Here is a 21,473-nt window from a genome sequence, read left to right as displayed (position 1 = left end):
GTTGTCTTCTAGTCAGAGATATAGTTCTTCTTTTGATCATAACATTGTCTACATCAGAATGTGGAAAAAGTAAGAGAAGGACCATTGCTATAAGGCAAAAGCTAAAGTGTAAAAGGCAAGCATGCTGCTGTCATATTGATAAACACCATCATTTGATCAATGTTTAAGCTGTTAAAGCTTACTCCACAAATGAAGAGATGACAAAAAAATATTTAGGGGAAAGATCACTTTTAGCCTGCGGCAGAAACTATTTACATCGAGTAACCACAAAAGTGTATAAAATTTATACAAAAATATACATTTTTCGGCTATTATGTAAGAGTGGCTATAAAGTGTCATTTTGCCAAATATTTTTATAGTACGAATTAAGAACGCAAATCCCTCTCATTTCATTAATTTGGACATATGAAACTGCTTAGACTTCAAGAACTAACACAGTTATGCGCATTCAGAAGCATCAGTTGTTTACATCAAACACTCAGCACTGAAGTAAGTGCTAGAAAACACCAGGCTAAAATATAAAGGGAAGAGAACTCAACATTGAAAAACAAGTCATCTCAATGATGACCTCCTAAACTAAATCGATAGTACATTTTACTAATTAGAGCATGGCGTTCAGCATTTCGTTCCAGGTATCAGGTACTCCGGGAAGACACCAATGGCTACAATCAGATTTATAGTCTCCTAAGTGCTGCTTACCCGTTTGGCTTACGAACTTACTATAAACAGAAGGATGCCCGTCTCTACGAAGAGCTGTCATTGTCGTTATATCCTGGAAAGATACCGGAAAACTCATCCTTCTTAGCACTTCTTTTAGCACCAGCAGTGGTTCCGGAACATGAGGGTGACTAAAGAATTCCAATGGCTCCCTCTGATTAAAGCATTTCCATCCATTTTCCCTAACAAATCATAGTGCAACAACAACAACTAAACCTCAGTCTCAAGCAAATAGGGGTCGACTATATGAATCCTCACTGACCATGTCTTGCTCAATTTAAGTTCATCTCAGACCAATATTATACGAATCATAATAAAATATCTGAAATCAAACATTTTTCTCACACATTCTATGAACGGGATATATAGAGAACTGCATATTTTGCGGAAATGTGGTAATCAAGATGAGTACCTGTTATGTCGAGGCGACATGCTTCGGAAGAAAACTCGAGTTTTTCGAGGATCAAGATTCAAGTCTACCCATTTAGCCCATGTCATTAGTCCTTTCTCATAGGCAACCATTGGGTTCATGTTTCTATAGAAACTGTTTCCTTCCATTACTAAGTCCCACCTGAGTTTCAATTAAATGGTTCAATAAAACTATGTTAATGACCTCATAGCATTGCATTAAAGAAATTGCCTTCATATTCAAGAATCATAAAGGACAGTCCGGTGCACTAAGCTCCCTCTATGCGGGATCCGGGGAAGGGCCGGACCACATGGGTCTATTGTACGCAACCTTACCCTACATTTCTGCAAGAGGCTGTTTCCACGGCTCGAACCCGTGGTCTCCTGGTCACATGACAACAACTTTATCAGTTACGCCAAGTCTCCCCTTCTCATGAGTGAGAATCATAAGCGAGGAGAAAGGGTAAAAAAGAAAGTGAAATATATCTTACGAACTATATTTATCGGAGTGAGTCCACCAATGAGCTGAATCAAAAACAAGAACATCAGCGCCTCTCCAATACTTTGCATTCTCTTCAATCATGTCCAAATGCAATATTCTCTTGTTTTCTGGTCCTTTTTTCAATTCAACCAGAAAAGGTGCCCAGCAGAATTCTATTGTTGTCTCAAAATCCTTAAAAAGATCAATCAACCATCAGTTAACTAGTTTTGAATTTTTAGTACCATGTTTTATATCAATTCCAGTTATAATAATAACGAAAGAGTTTAACTTCTATACACTGACTGACGGATAACTAGAAGTAAATTCTCGTAATAAGCGAAACAAGATTCTAACACTTTCTCACCATAGCATGGAAGGCCATAGTAGGACCAACATAGGTTACTGTTTTTCTAGCCATAGGGATAACAGATTGAACTAAACAAACAAGAGACTCCCATTGATTCCTCACTATTGAATCTCCCACAAGCATTATTCTCTTCTTCCTCATCCTTCCAAGAAATTCCAATGCATTAAACCTACATTCAACCAAGAAAGTTAGGCCATCATATGAATATTTCCAACAATTCAACCAACAAAAGAGAAAGGTCATAAACACCAAAATATCTTAACTTTTTGCTCTACTTTGGGGCATTCATACCCTTATCGTTTGCAAATTATCTCGTATTTGACCTTGATTTTAACAAAGCTCCAGCATAGGGTGAATTTTACATGACAAAAATAATTCGAGTAAAATGTTCAAATTTAGCCATCTACTTTCAAATATGGTTTACAATTACCTCCTGTTATACTTTTGGATTGAGCTCTGTAAGAATCAAGAATAAATACTAGACGATTTGCTAAAGGCATATGAGTGGCCAACATATAATAAAGGGCAGTCCAGTGCACTAACCTCCCGCTATGCGCGAGGTCCGAGAAAGGGCCGGACCACAAGGGTCTATTGTACGTAGGCTTACTCTGCATTTCTGTAAGAAGTTATTTACACGGCTCGAACCCGTACTGGTTATAAAACAACAACTTTACCCGTTACACCATGGCTCCTCTTATGTGGCCAACATATAATGGTTAGTAAAATTTAGATATTTTGTATAGTACATGGACAATTTTTACCCTTATACCAACAACAACAATGAAATCTAATGTAATCTCACAGGTGGGGTCTGAGGAGGGTAGTATATATGCAGACCTTACTTACTCCTGCGTTGAAAAGATAGATAGCCATGCTTCCGATAGACCCTCGGCCAAAAAAAAACCTAAAAGAACAAGACATTATAACTTCAATTACCTAGGAATTTCACAACCATGAGGTTTCCACCTCCATTTTTCATAGTCAGAATCAGGACGGCCATTCTTGGTACAAGTTACAGCAGTACTAAGATACGGGCAGCTAGAATCATAAAGAGGGTAAGATTGATCATAAACCCATTTTCCAGAAGTTAAATCACATCTTCTCATAGCAGAATGCTGGTTATGAAACATAGAAATTTCATCATCTCTGTCATCTAACCATGTTAGTTCCTCCAACTCATACTGTGATAAACTCCCAGAAATGAAGCTGAAAACAATAAAGAATAACAAAAATGACTTATTCTTTGCCATTAATTGCAGCAAAATGAGAAAGCATGCAACTCAAATGTGGGATTTTTGGAGTGATGTTAATTAGTAAAGAGGGGTTGTGTTGTCTATATGGAGGTTTAGCTTTCTTGAAAGTTGACAAAATGTGTTGTATTTTCGCCATGACTGGCGGGGGAATGGGCCATGTGCCATGTGGTAATCAACCTTTTTTTTACTCACTATAGTAGAATTACTCATTACCATTGTTTCTAGTTTCTAGTGAGTAGGAGAGTAGTTAACATGTCAAAATTCAAATCATCAATGTTTGTCCAATGTCCATAATGTGTTCTGTTTTTTCTTATCTTTTTAGTCTCACTTTATTACCTAGGAATCAAGGCAGATCTATCAAAAGATAGAAAATAATGGAAATTGAAAATTCTTATAGATAAAACCAACTTGAATACTAGTGCTTACTAGCATAGGAGGACCTATGTGTAACGCTGAGGGGTGATCGGGCATGTAAACTTTGACAGAAATTTTGTATTTCCTCTGTCTCAATTTATGTGAAGGTGTTTGATTGCGCATGAAGTTTAAAAAATAAATAAAACTTTTTAAAACTTTTGGTCTAAGACAAATCATAAAAATTTGTGTGGCTAGAAATTATTTCATTAAGGGTAAAAAAATAATTTAAAGTTGAATTGTTACTTAATATCGAAAGGAATCATTCTTATTGGGACTAATGAAAAAGTAAAGAATGTCATATAAATTAGGACAAAAGGAGTATATGTATATGCATATACCTTAAAAATGAATAATTCAAATAACTTGGCACCCTTAATAGAATACTGGTGCCCCGATCGCATTAAAATCCTAGATTCACCTCTGCTTACTAGAAGAATTAGTATATATATATATATAACCAGTAGTGTATATTAGGGAACCTGTACTCTTATCTTTTAGTACGGTTATTGAATATTATAGACTCAAATAGAGCATTTATGATATCAAAAATTCATAAAGTCAATCTCAACTAACTTGGGATCAAGGCATTGTTGTTGTTAAACTTTTATATGGTGATACTGTAAAAAAAAAAGAATTATACTATCAGATCAGTAAAAATATAATTACAAGTAATCATCCATTATAAGTAAGAATAATGACTTAATATAAAGCAAGTAACTTGTTATAACGTATTAAAGTATTTTGGTAGTGTAAAAATTCAGTACTCTTTTGGATGGGGGTGTTGGCCACTTTGAAAGGGCATAATGAAAAAGTAAAAGGGGGGATTATTAGCAGAGAGGGTTTGATTACACCGTAATTTAGGGGTTGTTGACCAATTACCATTGTTATTGCTTGCCTTTTCTTTTCTTTTCTTTATCTTTTATGTTCTTCTCCTTTTTGCTTTTCTTGACATTCCCTTTCGTCAAAACCAATAAGTAATAGCATCAGTTTAAAATTTTCAACAGTTTATGGCTCAATCAGTTAAGTAAAAGGTTCGGAACCCCCTGATTCAAGGCAAGAGCTTTAAGTGGCTAATTAGAATAAGAATGCTTAAAATGACAGTAATTCATAGGCCACTTTAACTTCTACTTTATTACAATCCAGAAAAGTATGCGAATGGGTAAACAAATATATAGAGTAAATATACCATCAACTCTATTAACCCGATAGAAAAATCCCTGAAGAGCAAAATTATAACAATCGGGTAGACTTTGATAAACAATTTAATGGGATATGACAATTTAATTCGATGAAAGTTATGGTAAAGTAATAATAGCATCAACTACCAATTTGGTAAAGAAATCCTGAAAAGCAAAAGTATGACAATCACGTAGATTTTGATAAACAATTTAATGGGATATGCGGATTCGGGGACTATTTCTTAAATATCATCAAACAAGCAAGTGAAGCACTTGCTTTAATTTAGGTCCAAAATTTTTTAAGCCCCGGAAACTACTACAACATATGCGGAGTATAATATTTTTAAATACTTTAATTATTTTTATCAATAATTTAGTCCTTTTTTTATATAATTAACTTTCCTTTGTATTAATCACCAAAGCAAAATGTACAAAACCATAGCCATGCTAACTCAGCTAGCTATTTAAAACATAAACAAAGATACTAATTAAACTAGACCCTGAGTACAAAACAACTAATCTATTTCTAATTATCAAGCCAAATGTTGCATGCATAGGCTATGTCTCGTACCAGTACATCACTTTCTCTATATCTCTGTTCAAAGATATAGAGTCCAAGCTGCATGAGTAACCTTAGCATATATATATCATTTTGAAAACACTTGCCTTCTGTGACTTCCCTTTTTCCTTGTTTAATTGCCCACTGCAGATGTTGATCCCATCACGTGGTGGGCATATACGAACTTTGTATCCAACGCATGATTTTCTTCCACAATTCAACCATGAAAGGGCAAGTGACAACGAGATGTTGTATTATTATTGTACTCCTTAGTAAATGCTCATACACTTGTGACACCGGGTTTTGAGATATTCTAGTTGATGCTTACGGGTTTGCATATTATTATCACCTTTTATTTTTATGCATTACTAATTATGTATGTACCTGTGATTTTAAAGGTATAAATTTCCTTACTTAATAAAATTTATGATTTCGAAAGTAATAAAATGAACAATTAATGTGATAGTTTACCATTGGCTTGCCTAGCGGCGACGCTGGGTGCCATCACGGCCTAAAGTGGGTTTTGGGACGTAACACCGAGGCATAGGCATATGTTGTAGTTGTTGGTGCTTGATGCAGTAGGCATTGATCCACCTATTCCATAACTTGTCCTGTTTATGAGCTAGATCCCAACAAGCTTTAGCAATAGCAGCTTTATTCCACAGAGGCAAGTTAATTAGGTTGAGTCCACCAGCAGACCTAGGGACACAGATCTTATCCCATGCTATTAGAGACTTCTTGGTTATGGTATTGGTTCCAGACCATATGTAGCTTCTGCATAGTGCCTCTATCAGTTTCAGTATAAACAACTAAGCCCAATATGCTTGTATACCAAAAATTAATGATTGAACCAGTTGCAAATGCATGACCAGCATATGATAGCTTCTTAGTAGTCCATGAAATCCTAGATGTGATCTTCTTTATCAATGGTTGCCACTATATGAAAGATATTTTTTTAGTGGATAAGGGGATGCTTAGGTATTTGAAGGGTAGAGTACCACTCACAAAACCCAGGTGTAACAATATCTTATCCTTCTCACTTTGATTCACACCACCAAAATACACTGAGCTTTTCCCTAGGTTGGCCTGTAAGCCTGATGCTTGAGAGAATTCAGTAAAGCATCTATAGCGTGCAAACACAGAAGATATATTGTCCTTAGCAAATAGCAGTATATCATCAACAAAGCTAATATGTGTGATACCAAGTTTACCACACCTAGGATGGTATTGGAATTCAGGTTCCTACTTCAGTCCATGCAATGTCCTGCTCAAATATTCCATTGATTATGCTAGCTCATATTCTCTCGAATACGCTAGCTCACACTTTTTCACCGCTCACTATGACCACGTCAAAGCTTCGTTATCTCTAATCCTACTTTTAAACCCTGTCGTATTGATCTCTCATCTACAATAGGAGTGACGTTGTTCAACAACCACCTAAATATGTAGTCTTTTCAAGTAATACATAATATATAGGCACCGTTAATCGAGAGCTCTTCAATTAACTATTATAAGCACGTAGTTGAACAAATAGAAAAATTCAAAGACTCAATTATATCAAAAAGAATTCATCCTACAAAAGGTTCCGTCAAAACCCTAGATAACAAATTAGCTATTCATAATAGTATGCAAAACTACAATACTAGAATTCATAACCAATAATGAAAATAGGAAGAAGAAAGTGAAAAACTCATAGAAGAATTCTTCGCTTTGCTTCTTGTGTGTTCTTGCCTCCTTAGATCGAATCTCCCCTCCTTAGGTCGAATCCCCCTCCTTAGGTCGAATTTCCCTAGGTCGAATCTTCTCCCTTTGGTCGAATCCTCCTTAGGTTGAATTGCCCTAGGTCGAATCTCATCCCTAGGTGAGTTTAAAGACTATTTATAAGGGGCAGGGTTAGCATGGGGCGAAATAATACAAGCCAACTTTGAAATAGACATTTAAGGTTAGCTCGTTCACTCTCTCGTGCGCACGCAAGAGTGAACGAGCGAAGTACTTCTCTTTTTCTTTGCCTCCCAAATTTCTTGTGCACTTCCATGCCTTTTTAGCTTAATTCGCTGTTTTTTTTTTCAAGATTTCCTCAGCTAGCTCGTTCACTCTCTCGTGTGCACTCGAGCATGAACGAGCAAAGTTCTTCTTTTATCTCTTGGTCCCGATTCTACTTCTTTTGCTCATCTTTCGTCCAACTTGCTCCTACACATAAGAATGCACATAATAAGCATAATTCGCTACAAAAACTCATGTAACTTCCACATTCACATAAGTTATGAGATGAAAATACGCCGCAAAAATATACATTTTTAGTCGTTTATCGTCAGGATCACCTTGTCGAAGGCCTTAAGCAGCATTGAAGGGCTCTGTGGTCTCCCCATTAACAAGTATGGTGTAATTGACAGTCTTGATGCATTCCATGATCCATGATGGATCATCCATCTGATGAATCTGTCAGGAAAACCTAGTTCCTACATAACTTGTTGCAAGAAAATCCATTCCACTGAATCATAAGCTTTCTGGATCAGTCTTTTATCATGCATCTGGGAGATATCTGAGCTCTTGTGTAGGATTTGACCAGCTTATGAGCTAGGATGATTTTATCAGAAACCTTTCTACCAGGAATGAAGCCTGCTTGAGCCTCACAAATGATGGAAGACGTGACTTTTTGTAATCTTTGAGGCCAGAATCTTGGAGATCCTCTTATATAGAATTGAACAACAGGCTATTGGCATGTAATCTTTGATTGTGTTAGGCTTCTCCATCTTAGGTACCAATGTAACAGTAGTATAGTTGATAGCCTTGTAGAGCTTCCCAGTGGCAAAAAATTCTTACAGCTTCTATGATCTGTATATCGATAATGTTCCAGACTTTCTTAAAGAAAACTGCATTGAATCCATCAATGCCTGGTGCTTTATCGTCGCCAATTGCTTTTAGACTCTCAAGGATATCTTGGTTTGTTACTTCTGCACACAAGTCCAGCCTGTGTTGGTGAGATAGTATAGGACCATTCTTCATATATGTTCTATTGATGGCAGGTAATGAAGCTGCAGCTATTTCCATTAGGCTTTTGTAGAAGTCAACAACTTCCCTTTTAATACAATTAGAATCAGTTAGCTTGTCTCCTAGAAGAGTTGTGATTTCTGTGATTTGCTTCCTTTGAGCTCTATTTTTCATTACTGTTGTGAAATACTTAGTGTTAGGCTCCCCCAATTTTATCCACTTTGCCCTTGCTTTCTGTTGCAGTACACTTTCCTCAATTAGAGACCATTTCTCCAGGTTAAGCAACACTTCTTTCTCCATATCAAGTAAGGTTTTAGTATATCTTTGTGAGAGTTTCTCTTGTATTTCACTGAGTTTACGTCTAGCCTTCTCAATTTTCTGAGTTATACCCCTAAACTCCATAGAATTCAAGTTTTTCAAAGCAGGTTTCAAGGCCTTCAATCTTGCCCAAACTGATTTCAAACTACCAGGTGAGCTATATGAACTCCAAATCCTAGTGACAATTGGAATGAAGGATTCATGATCTGCCCGTACATTAAAAAATCTAAAGAGAACTTTACTTTTCCATGTGGAGGATGTTAAAGTTAAGAGCATAGGATCATGGTCAGAGATTTGAGGCAGTCCATAATTAGTTTCCAAATGACCCCAGGACATCATCCATTCATAATTTTCAAACACCTTGTCTAACCTGTTGCAGACCATATCTGACCCGTGCTGTTTGTTAGACCAAGTATAATAGTCACCCTTCCAAGGTAATTCAGTTAGTGCAATGTTGTGCAAACAATTAGAAAAAATCTGGAACTTCTGAGTAACTTATTGGAATACTAGACAATCTATCCTTGGGCTATAGAACTGCATTGAAATCCCCAGCTATCAACCATGGACCAACTATACCCACTGAAATTTGTTGCAAATTATCCCAGAGAGTCTGTCTTTGCTCAATACCATTGAATCCATACACCACTGTGAGGAATCAATAAATATCTCCTCCGATACTTTCCACCTGTCAATGAATCATTTGGGCTTCATTTCTAATACCAGTAACCAATAAGCTAGCAGTGTCCCATAATATCCATACTCTACCATTGAGGCATGTTGGTAGTTTGTTAGTGCACTCCATCCAGGTGCTATAGCCTTTGCAATCCTTTGGGCATTTTTTTCCTTCACTTTGGTTTCTATAAGTCCTACTAGTTTAATTTTATTTACTTTAATATACACCTTTACCTCCTTTTGTTTATACCTTTTACTTACACACCTAATGTTCCAGAAAACCCAATTCAACACATAAGTTTAGTACTTCCACCTCTATCCCTAGGTGGTAGCTTAGCATCATACATACTTATGGGCACAACTTCAAATATGTTTTTCACCGGGATAAGAGTCAATGCTGGAAAGTTTGTTAGGTTGAGTTCAGGGCTATACTGCATTGCTTTCCCTCTGTCATCCTGTTTCTGACCCTCAGCAGTTACAAGCAAGATTATGCTTTGTTGAGATGAACTCTTATCTCCCCCGTGATCAGTTGGCAATGTAGCTCCTCTTTGGATTTCAGATTCCTCATTGTTATCCTCGATGTATGGATCAGCAGGTGCATCTTGTACTGCATTACTAAGCATATTTGCAGCAGGTAAAGGGCCTTTGTATCTCTATTTTTGTGTAACAACTTTGTTACCCCTTGTCCTTCTAGTTTGATTTGGTTGTTGGCCAGCAATATGTATCTAAGTAACACATTTGTGTCCCATACCAAGCATCTATCACAGTAAAAAGGTTTCCAATCGTAGGTTACAGTCTGCTGAAATTTCTTCCGATGGGGATCCATAACTAGTAATTCAGTCTCTTTGGTTACATTAACTTCAATAAGCATTCTCGCATAGGAAACTCGAGTCTCCTTAGTAGTACATTCATCAGCAAAAATAAGGGTCCCAATAACACTAGCAATTCTACTTAATGAACCAGCACCCCAACAAAACATAGGCAATTTAGAAAACTTCACCCATAGTGGCATGACAGCGGGAAATTCTTTTGTGAAATCGAAATCTGGAGTCCATGGTTATAGTATGATGGGCTTGTTAGTAATAGAATAGGGTCCAACACACAATATCTCTCACACATATGCTGCAGACTGGAATTTGATGATATAGTAACCTTCCTCATGAAAGAACAGCTCAGGCTCAGCTACATGTGCCAAATGTAATTTGATATATCTTTTCATAGCATTGTAACCTGGACCATCACCTGTGATATATGCTATTAGGGCACATCTCCATTTGTTCTGCTCCTCTTCCACTTCTAGCTTATCTGATTGGACCACAGGTTTACCATAAACGATTTGTGGAGGGATATAGGTCAGTGACATACCATTTGTGGCAAACCTGTTCTTCTGAAACAGAGTTGTCCATGGCCCTTAGGTCTTGTAGGCTCATCTGTGTTCATAATATCTTCCACCGTTACTTCCTCAAAACTCAGTTGACTAACCGCTCCTTTTGAAGCTTGAATCACTGTTCCATTAGATAACATCTGGGGGGATACATCTGGCTGGCCAATTGTCAATGGAGTACTCACATCTAACTTCTTTGAAACACCAGACCTAAGACACTACCCCTAGTTATATATATAATTATGTGTATGTGTCCCAAAGACTAATGTCTTCAACCTGTGAACTACTAAAGCACTTGCATTGTCCTATCTAGGCTACTGGAATTCACTTCCACAAGGAAATAAGTATGGAAATCCTCATCAAGTTACCCGTGCGGTATCTTCTTCGATGCAGATGTGTTTCAAAATCTTGGGAGGCATTAATCTCCGATCCTTAAATTAAGACGAAGCATCTCAATCATGCCATGAATAACCAGAATTCCCAAAAACTTCTTATTTGTCAACCATGTCCCGAGGATGGTACGATGTGCTTCTACCATACTTCTTTATCCTCAGTTGATGTAAAAAAGCTTGATTTCCCTGTAAAATATAGAGCAATGTATTTTAAGATGTTATGTTGTTCCTATGGCTGGTCTCTTATCCTCATCTTTGTTCCCGGTGAAGTTGAGCAACTTTTCGTATGGAATCCCTCCCTCCATAGGAGAATCAATAATACTTCCCAATCCACAATTTCCACCAAAACATCCCTCACTTTCTATTTACGGATTGGGATATGACTCAACTAGCAATGGCTTCAAGATTCTTAAGATTGACGTGCATTAGCCTTATTCTACCCAAGTTCTTGCGCTCAAAAGTGGATCCTGGCGAAAAATTAATTATCCTCACGGCATTAACAGTTTGTTCTTTGGTGTGGACTCTTTGGCATTTGTACATGGGGCATTTCATTGGATCGGGTTTTCAAAATATCATTCTATTATTTCATTTAGTATTTCAAATGAGGTGTATGGAGAGATACCGTTGCCAGATCAAATGTGCCATTCTTGCCATAGGTACGTCCAACCTGGCGTTTCAGTATTGCAAGGAAGATTTGCGCTTATTCTTCTTGTATTGATGAGACGGAGGGAGGCACTTTTAGGATATGGATTATGAAAGACTATGGTGTTAAGGAATCTTGGATTGAATTGTATACTATACGAGATGATAAGTTTTTCTCAAGCATACCGAAATATAGGTTTGCGGATGGTGAAGTACTACACTACTGGACACATTTTCTATTTTGGGGGACTGACTGGATTTTGGGCATCCACAGGTCCATTTGAGTTATGGCCTCAATTTAATATCTATCATCAAGGATTTGTTTTTACGGAAAGCTTGATCTCTCAAAAATTACTTACTTAGTATTTGCCTATGTTTAATGGAAACACTTTTTATTTCTATTAGAAATCATGTTACAACCTCTCCTCAACTGACTATGATGATGATTCATATTTATGACTCCCAACTTGTTTGAGACTGAGGCATAGTAGTTGTTGTGTTGTAACCTCCTTATTCTAACAAGTTTACTAGTAAAGGCTGACCGGACTTTGCACGGGCCAATGTGTTTGTTGCAGATTATGAGTTTTTAGCGCGAGAGCAAGTGTTGTATTGTAGACTGGTACTTTCTTTTATCACCTGTGTGTTCTATCTGTCTTTGTTTATCAACAAACACACCAATCCTATATTTTGATTTGTAAACAGTACTAAAGAATCATACGAGCAATATCGCATCATGAACCAGACAATGTATAGCTCCTAAAACCAATGCCTAAAGAAGAGAACCAATGCCTAAAGAAGAGATTTGAAAGGGATATAGTTGTAGTATTAAACAAATGTATTGATATATTCTACTACAGAGACAAATATTAATGAAACAAAGAAGAAGAAGAATGATATATGATAAGACGGACTCTGTAATTTCAAGCAGAGCTTTTGTCAAATGCAAAAGTAAAACAAATGAAAAATTATCTGCATATTGTTGCGGAAGCCAAATGTATATAGTGTGAATAAGTCACAACTACTATACCAAAAATTATGACAGCCACCAAATAATAAATAAGACAATAAAGCAACAATAAAGGGAACACCAGAATTTACGAGGTTCGGCTAATTTTGCCTACTCCTCGGACACAACCAATATTTTATTCCACTCCAAAATACAAGTGAAATAATACTAAAGAGAGAAGATACAAATGTCTTAAACAGATGAGAAGGCAAATGAGAGGTGTATTTAAATCCTAAACATTAAACCTTCTTTTATAGGGGGAAAATCCCCCCAACTTTTGTTTTCCCACCGATGTGGGACAAACATTTTGCCAATTTCAACAAATCTCCACCTTGGCAAAATTCCACATCTTCAATTTTCTCTCAATAACAAATTTTGGTTGCGTCTTCATCTTCAATCTTCAGTGTTCAACAATGTTGATCAAATCCAAACAATGTTGAAACTTGATCGCAGTCACCACCTTTGTCAGCATATCAGCAGGATTCTCCGTAGTATGAATTTTCTTCACTGTGACTCCACCTTCTTCTATGATTTCTCGTACGAAATGATATCGAACATCAATGTGCTTCGTCCTTGCATGATAAACTTGGTTCTTCGCTAATTGACTAGCACTTTGACTATCACAAAAAATTGTAATACCTTTTTGTTCAACACCAAGCTCCTTTAGCAATCCTTGAAGCCAAATTGCCTCCTTCACAGCCTCTGTAATAGCCATGTACTCTGTCTCTGTTGTAGACAAAGCAACTGTTGACTGCAAAGTAGACTTCCAACTAACTGGTGCCTTTGCAAAAGTAAACACATAACCAGTAGTTGATCTTCGTTTGTCCAGATCACCCGCAAAATCTGAGTCACAATATCCAACTACAGACTGATTGTCTTCCTGCTCAAAAACTAACCCGACATCTACAGTATTATGAATATACCGTAGAATCCACTTCACAGCTTGCCAATGCTCCTTCCCTGGATTGTGGATATATCTGCTAATAACTCCAACAGCTTGTGAAATGTCAGGCCTTGTGCAAACCATTGCATACATCAAGCTACCAACAACATTTGCGTATGGTACCTTTGACATATACTCTCGTTCAGCTTCATCCATTGGCGACATATTAGTACTTAGCTTAAAATGGGGAGCAAGTGGAGTACTAACTGGCTTAGTCTTGTCATCTATGCCAAAACGTTGTAGTACTCTTTTCAAATATTCTTTCTGAGATAAACAGAGTTTCTTTGAACGTCTATCTCTTATTATCTCCATGCCAAGAATTTTCTTTGCCTCACCCAAATCCTTCATCTCGAACTCTTTCTTCAGTTGAATTTTCAACTTATCAATTTCTTCCGAATTCTTGGAAGCTATCAACATATCATCAACATATAGGAGAAGATATACAAAGGAACCATCTTTAAGCTTGTGCAAATACACACAATGATCGTATTTGCTTCTCTTGTACCCTTGCCGCAACATAAACTCGTCAAATCGCTTGTACCATTGTCTAGAAGATTGTTTCAATCCGTACAACGATTTTTCAAGTTTGCACACCACATTTTCTTTTCCAGCAACTTTGAATCCTTCTGGCTGAGTCATGTAGATTTCCTCCTCCAAGTTTCCATGTAAAAACGCAGTTTTTACATCCATCTGAACTAGTTCCAAATCCAATTGTGCTACCAAAGCCAACATAATTCTAATGGAGGAATGTTTTACAACTGGAGAAAATACTTCATTGTAATCAATTCCCTCCTTTTGAGCATATCCTTTGGCCACCAATCTTGCTTTGTAGCGAACATCTACTTGGTTAGGAAATCCTTCCTTCTTTGCAAATACCCATTTGCACCCAATTGCTTTCTTTCCCTTCGGGAGATTGGCCAATCTCCATGTATGATTCTGATGAAGGGACTGTATTTCATCATTCATGGAAATCCTCCACTTATCTTCTTCTGAACTTTGGACTGCGTCTTTATAAGTGGTAGGAACATCATCAGCTACAATTGAGGTTGCACAAGCAACTATCTCTATGAGACGAACAGGTTTCGTTATTGTTCTTTTTGGCCTGCTGGTTGCTATTGATTCAAGTTGTTGTTGAGGTTCCTGAGTTGGAATCTCCTCTACTGGATCTCCTTCCAGAGGGTAATCTTCATTTGTTTCCTCATCTGCTTCTTGTGTAGGAAAAATAAATTTTCCCTCAAACTCCACCTGCTTAGAAGCACCTTTATTTTGTTTGGTATCTTCTGTTACCTTATTTACCATAGCAGATTCATCAAAGGTAACATCCCTGCTGAATATTACTTTATTTGTCATAGGACACCATAAGCGATATCCTTTGACTCCAGAAGTAATTCCCATAAAAATAGCCTTCTTTGCCCTTGGATCCAATTTTGACTCTTTCACATGATAATATGCAGTTGAGCCAAACACGTGCAAAGAGTCATAATCTACAGCAGACTTTCCATACCATTTTTCAAATGGTGTCTTGCCATCAATAGCAGCAGATGGTAAGAGATTAATGAGGTGGCATGCATATGTAACTGCCTCAGCCCAAAATTCTTTGCCCAAGCCAGCATTGGACAACATACACCGTACCTTCTCCAGCAAGGTCCGGTTCATACGTTCAGCCACTCCATTCTGTTGTGGTGTATGTCTAACAGTGAAGTGTCGGACGATGCCATCATTTTCACAGACCTTATTGAAATGATCATTTTTGTATTCACCTCCATTGTCTGTGCGAATACACTTGATCCTCCTGCCTGTTTGATTCTCCACCATCGTCTTCCATTTGAGAAAAATTCCCAGCACTTCATCTTTGTTTTTCATTGTATACACCCACACTCTTCGAGAAAAATCATCAACAAAGGTTACAAAATAGTGCTTCCCACCCAATGAAGGTGTTTTGGAAGGACCCCAAACATCAGAGTGTACATAATCCAAAATGCCTTTAGTATTATGGATCGCTGTACCAAGTTTAACCCTTGTCTGTTTCCCTTTGACACAATGCTCACAAAACTCCAAGTTGCAAGCCTTGACTCCTTTTAACAATCCTTGATCTGATAGAGTTTTCAAGGATTTTCCTCCAGCATGTCCCAAGCGCATGTGCCATAGCTTGGTTGCTTCTGCCTCTTTGTCGTCACTGGATGTCACTGCCGCTGTCCCAATAACTGTACTGCCACAATAGCGGTGCATATTATTATTCTTCCGATTAGCCTTCATTACCACTAGTGCACCGGAGCATACTCTCATCACTCCATTTTCTGCAATGATTTTGAACCATTTTGATTCTAGGGCTCCCACAGAGATGAGATTCTTCTTCAAATCCGGTACATATCGAACATCTGTTAATGTTCTGATCATTCCATAATGGTTCCTTAATCGTATTGAACCAATGCCATATGAGGTAAGAGGGCTGTTATCCGCTGTGTGGACGACTCCATATTCTCCTTCTTGAAATTCCACGAACCAGCCCCTGTTGGGACACATATGATAGCTACAAGCCGAGTCCATCAACCATATGTCTGATGATGTTGATGACTCTGTTGTAACTAATGAGAAGTCTGAATCATCACAATCAGCTACATTTGAATCCGTAATGGCCTTTCCATTGTTATGTTTGGCCTTATTCTTCAACTTCGGACAGTCTTTCTTCCAGTGCCCTTTTTCTCGACAAAAAGCACATTCATCTTTGCTGGGTCTGGATCTTGACTTGGATCTTCCCTTCTTTGTCCTCATTTGATTTTGAGGACGACCCCTCACAAATAGTGCTTCTCCTTCTCCGCCCTTCTGTTTTTCTCGTTTTCTTTGTTCATAGCTGTACAAAGCCGAACAAACTTCTCTGAGAGAAACTTCGTCATTTCCATGGAGTAGAGTAGTTTCAAGGTGCTCGTACTCATCAGGAAGTGACGCCAACAACATTAAGGCCAAGTCACCATCATCATAAGTTGTATCCATATTTTGCAAATCTGTGACCAACTTATTGAAACTGGTGATATGTTCATTCATCGTGGTACCAGGAACATAGGTGAAGTGAAACAGTCTCTTCTTCATGTACAATTTATTTTGACTGTTTTTCTTCAAAAATTTATCCTCCAGTGCGTTCCATAATTTACTTGCAGAAGTTTCCTTTGTGTATGGATATTTCTGCTCTCTAGCAAGGTAGGATCGAATGGTACCGCAAGCAACACGGTTGATAATTCTCCAATCTTCTTCTCCAATAACATCTGGTTTCTTTTCTTCAATGGCCAGATCTAGCCCTTGTTGAAAAAGGACATCTAGAACCTCTCCTTGCCACATCCCAAAATGTCCGGACCCGTCAAAAATTTCTACCGCAAATTTCGCATTTGACACAATTCTTGTCATAAGCGAAGATGCCAATGATGACGTATTGTTGACACTTGATGTAGATTCTTCTTGTTTATTGTCTCCCATCTTTGACACAAATATTATTTAATAGCTGACGACACAAATCAAGATTATTTCCTTTCTGGTGTGGAAGATCAGACTAAGCTGCAACCACAGAGCATACTCAGACAGAACCTTGACTCAGTTACCAAGATAAATCTTTTCTGATGTGGAAGATCAGACTATGCTGCAACCACAGAGCATACTTAGACAGTACCTTGGCTCTGATACCAATTGTTGCGGAAGCCAAATGTATATAGTGTGAATAAGTCACAACTATACCAAAAATTATGACAGCCACCAAATAATAAATAAGACAATAAAGCAACAATAAAGGGAACACCAGAATTTACGAGGTTCGGCTAATTTTGCCTACTCCTCGGACACAACCAATATTTTATTGCACTCCAAAATACAAGTGAAATAATACTAAAGAGAGAAGATACAAATGCCTTAAACAGATGAGAAGGCAAATGAGAGGTGTATTTAAATCCTAAACATTAAGCCTTCTTTTATTGGGGGAAAATCCCCCCAACTTTTGTTTTCCCACCGATGTGGGACAAACATTTTGCCAATTTCAACACATATAAGTTTGATGTGAGCTCAATTATACTTTTGGAGTGTGATAGCTTTGAATTGGACCTGTGTTCACTCCTGCATTGCCAATTACAATCATCTCCTAAAATTTTTGCCTAACATTTTTTACAAGTTCTGAAGCATATATAGAATCACCAACCGAGGAATAAAAGAACATACGGCTATATCGTCATAAAAAAGAGAAGGCTTTATCTACCCTTGTATAACCAACCATCCACCCCACATCACATTCTTCAATTTCAAAATAGTATCTCCTCTTACAACAATAACAATTATGTCGGAGTCCCAAACAAAGTGTGATCGACAATGAATTCTCACTTATTTCTTTAAGCTCAACACATATCATTATCAGTGCCAAAATATAGTAAATTAGTAAAAATAGGTTTTTTTATATACCCGCACTGAAAGCAATTAAGAAAATAAGGAGTCCATTCATTGTTGCCGATATAGAGGCTGCTCTCCACGATAATGTTCATGTTCCTTGCGCAGTGGGGTTCTTATTGGTTATAGACTTATAGAAGTAGTAGTAGTAGTAATATTAAAAGTTCTCTAACAAAGTTAAAGCCTATTTCTAACTATTAAGTATTACCTATATGGATCTTTTTCTTCGATCATATCATGTCTTTAGCTAAGTTTGTATTGGTTCCGAGGATTTATCATGTCTTTCCATCTGATTTTAGGCCTACCTTGTCTCCTTTTAACACCTTCACTCAATATAGTATTACACGTACGGATCGGTGCCTTGCAGGGCGGCACAAGACATGACCAAACCATCTCAAATGGCCTATTCTCATTTTATCCTTGATGCGTGCTACTTGCATTTTCTAGTGAATGTAGTCATTTTTAATCTTATCTAATCTTGTATGATCGTATATCCATCTTAGCATTAGCATCTTTTCAACGCTCATCTTATGCATATATTGGACGTTAGCAACCCAACATTCACTACCATATGATATTGTTGGTCTTATAGTTGTTTTATAATACTTACCTTTCACATTGGTAGACATCCTTCTATCACATAACACTCCGATAGCACTTCTTTATTTCAATCATCCGATTTTAATTTTAGTGGTAACATCTTCAACTATCATTCCATTATCTTAAAACAACGAACCTAGATATTTTAATTGTTACTATCATTCATCTTTCATTTCATTCTCTTGAAACATCTAGTTTCACCTATCATTTCATTCTCTTGTTACATATATTCGGTCTTACTTCTACTTATCCTAAATCCCTTACTCTCTAAGGTGCTTCCCCATATCTCAAGCTTTTGGTTGACACTCTCGCTAGTTTGTCAATTAACGCAATGTCATCAGCAAATAACATATACCTTGGGACCTCATCTTGTATTGTGTTGGTTAGATCATCCATAACTAGGGTAAACAAGTAGGAGCTCAGTGTCGAACCTAAACATTTCTGTTACAAGGAACACCTCTTTATCTCCTAATACTGTTTTTATACTAATGACGACTTCTTCATATATATCCTTGATGGCATTCGTTTCAAGTAATCTCTCCACTTGATTCAGTAAAATCAATTTAAGAAAAGAAAGGAAAAATCACTATCTAATGTTTATAAGTCAAAATTCAAAATGATGAATGTTTCCATCCAATGATCATAATATTTTCTGTTTTTCTTTCTTTCAATTCCGACTTTAATATCTCACAATTCAGAAAGATCTAGTGCACAAAAAAAAAAGAGTAAAAAGTTCATATAGGTGATACCAACTTAAAAATTAGAGCTTACTAGAAGACCCTTAACTAAAGTGTCTTAGAATAATCCTTAAGTAGCGAGTGCTAAAATTTTATGGTCTAAACAAAACATTTATGATATTAAGGATATATACAACTGATTTCAACTATCTTGAGATTGAAGCTTAATAATAGTTATTGTTATAGACACATAGTGATGGCAAGATGGTTTAAAAAACTCCACAACCACCACAGCAACCATCACCTCCAAACATGCAAATAAACATGGAAAATATCAACCCAAATCCTCCAATCATTCCAAACCAAGTGGAAGAAGAGATAAACGATTCAATAGACTTGATTGGAGAATCAGTGGTGGAATTGGGAAGCCTAAACGAAGTAAAGGTTTTCTTGTTCAAAGAAGCTCAAGAGAAGAGGCATATTCTCATTTGTCCACGGGATCTCTACAAGTGTGCAATGGACATATGCCCACCTCAGGTCCCAACGGTGGGGAACGAAGCTATGATTTTAGTCCCATCTCTGAGAAGAAGCTCCCATCTGTCTATGGAGAATGGACACAAACCAACCCCAACTGCTAATATGGCTAGCCCTATAAACTTTATTATATGAAATATTAGAGGTGGGAATAATGAAGACTTCAGAAGAAATTTTAGGTAGCTTATAATAACACATAGGCCTTGCATGGTTACATTACTGGAAACTAGGATGCATGCTCATGGCTCTCTTATGAATGCATTTGGTTTCTCTGAGATGATTGAGGTGCCAACTAAGGGCCAAGCTGGTGGAATAGTTGTTCTTTGGGACCATACCAAAGTAACCGTGCATAATTTTGTTAGGCGCAACCATGAAATCCATGCAACCATTGAGGTACGACCTACAAATTTTAGTTGGCTCTTTTCATCTATCTACGCTTGTACAAACCCTGCTAATAGAGATACTATGTGGGAAAATATTAAAAATATTGCGGATAATTTTAATGGTCCTTGGTTAGTTGGGGGTGATTCTAATGATGTCTTCAGTTCTAATGAAAAACTAAGGGGAAGATCTATAAGCTGTAGACGTGTCCTTAAACTTTTGTCTTATTTGAACTATTGCAACTTTTTAGACTTAGGTTTCAAGGGTAGCAAATATACATGGTCTAATCGTAGATTTGCAAATAACAAGCTTATTATGGAAAGGTTGGATAAGGTTTTTAGTAATGATCTATGGATCCAAAAATTTCCAAATGCCTCCATAATTCATCTCCCTAAAATCCATTCGGATCATAATCCCTTACTTATCAACCTCTCTCCAAAGCAGTGTGACCCCTATCCCAAGCCTTTTAGACTTGAACCCTTTTGGTGTAAGCATCCTCAATTTTATAATGTTGTAGAAAACTCTTGGGGTAGCAACTCTTTCGTAGAAGCCACTGGTACCTTCAGAAATAATGTCACCAATTGGAAAAATAACACTTTTGGTGACATCTTTAAAAATAAAAGAAGAATCCTAGCTAGACTTAATGGTATTCAAAACTCGGTTAACCATTATTCTAGCCCTTTCCTTCAAAATCTAGAAAACACTCTAAATTTGAATATAATAACCTATTAAAATTAGAAGAAGACTACTGGAAGCTTCGTTCTAGAATTCTTTGGTTAAATGATGGAGATGCTAATACTAAGTTTTACCAAATAATGGCTACCAATAGAAAAAGGAAAAACAAAATAGTTTTCTTTAAAAATGACCAAGATAGGTGGATTAGTGATCCTGATGAGATTACTATCCATACTAGTGACTATTTCAAAACTGTCTATACTACTTCTCATAATTCTAGTAATTGGGATAATACTAGAAAGGCCCCTCAATCTTTTTTAAGTATAGACCTAACCCCGCTTGACAACCCCATTACTAATTCTGAAATAATGAAGGCTTGCTTTTCTTTTAAACCCTTTAAAGCATAGGGACCAGATGGGCTCCACCCCTTCTTTTTTCAAAAATACTAGAAAATTATAGGCA

The 21,473-nt window shown here is 37.1% G+C and overlaps 1 protein-coding gene across 3 annotated transcripts; it reads right to left on the bottom strand.

Moving 5' to 3' along the window:
• Positions 1-365: 365 nt before the first annotated feature.
• On the bottom strand, positions 366-3,299 carry LOC107805204 (protein trichome birefringence-like 36). Of its 3 annotated transcripts, none has more exons than XM_075224902.1 (6): positions 2,910-3,299; positions 1,971-2,142; positions 1,617-1,798; positions 1,462-1,509; positions 1,130-1,288; positions 366-899 (listed from the first exon to the last, which is right to left on the bottom strand). In XM_075224902.1, exons 1-6 carry the CDS (start codon positions 3,221-3,223, stop codon positions 602-604), a joined length of 1,173 nt encoding a protein of 390 aa, XP_075081003.1. In that variant the 5' UTR covers positions 3,224-3,299; the 3' UTR covers positions 366-601. The 3 variants fall into 3 exon arrangements, with proteins under 3 accessions (XP_075081003.1, XP_075081004.1, XP_016484682.1); XM_075224903.1 differs by lacking the exon at positions 2,910-3,299 and adding an exon at positions 2,517-2,818; XM_016629196.2 differs by lacking the exon at positions 1,462-1,509 and having other exon boundaries at positions 2,910-3,296.
• Between the last annotated feature and the right edge of the window lie 18,174 nt (positions 3,300-21,473).

This window comes from Nicotiana tabacum, chromosome 11 (assembly GCF_000715075.1).
Source record: "Nicotiana tabacum cultivar K326 chromosome 11, ASM71507v2, whole genome shotgun sequence".
Lineage (NCBI taxonomy): Eukaryota > Viridiplantae > Streptophyta > Magnoliopsida > Solanales > Solanaceae > Nicotiana > Nicotiana tabacum.
Note: the sequence above shows the minus strand (reverse complement) of the source record. Positions and strands in the feature narration are given on the sequence as shown.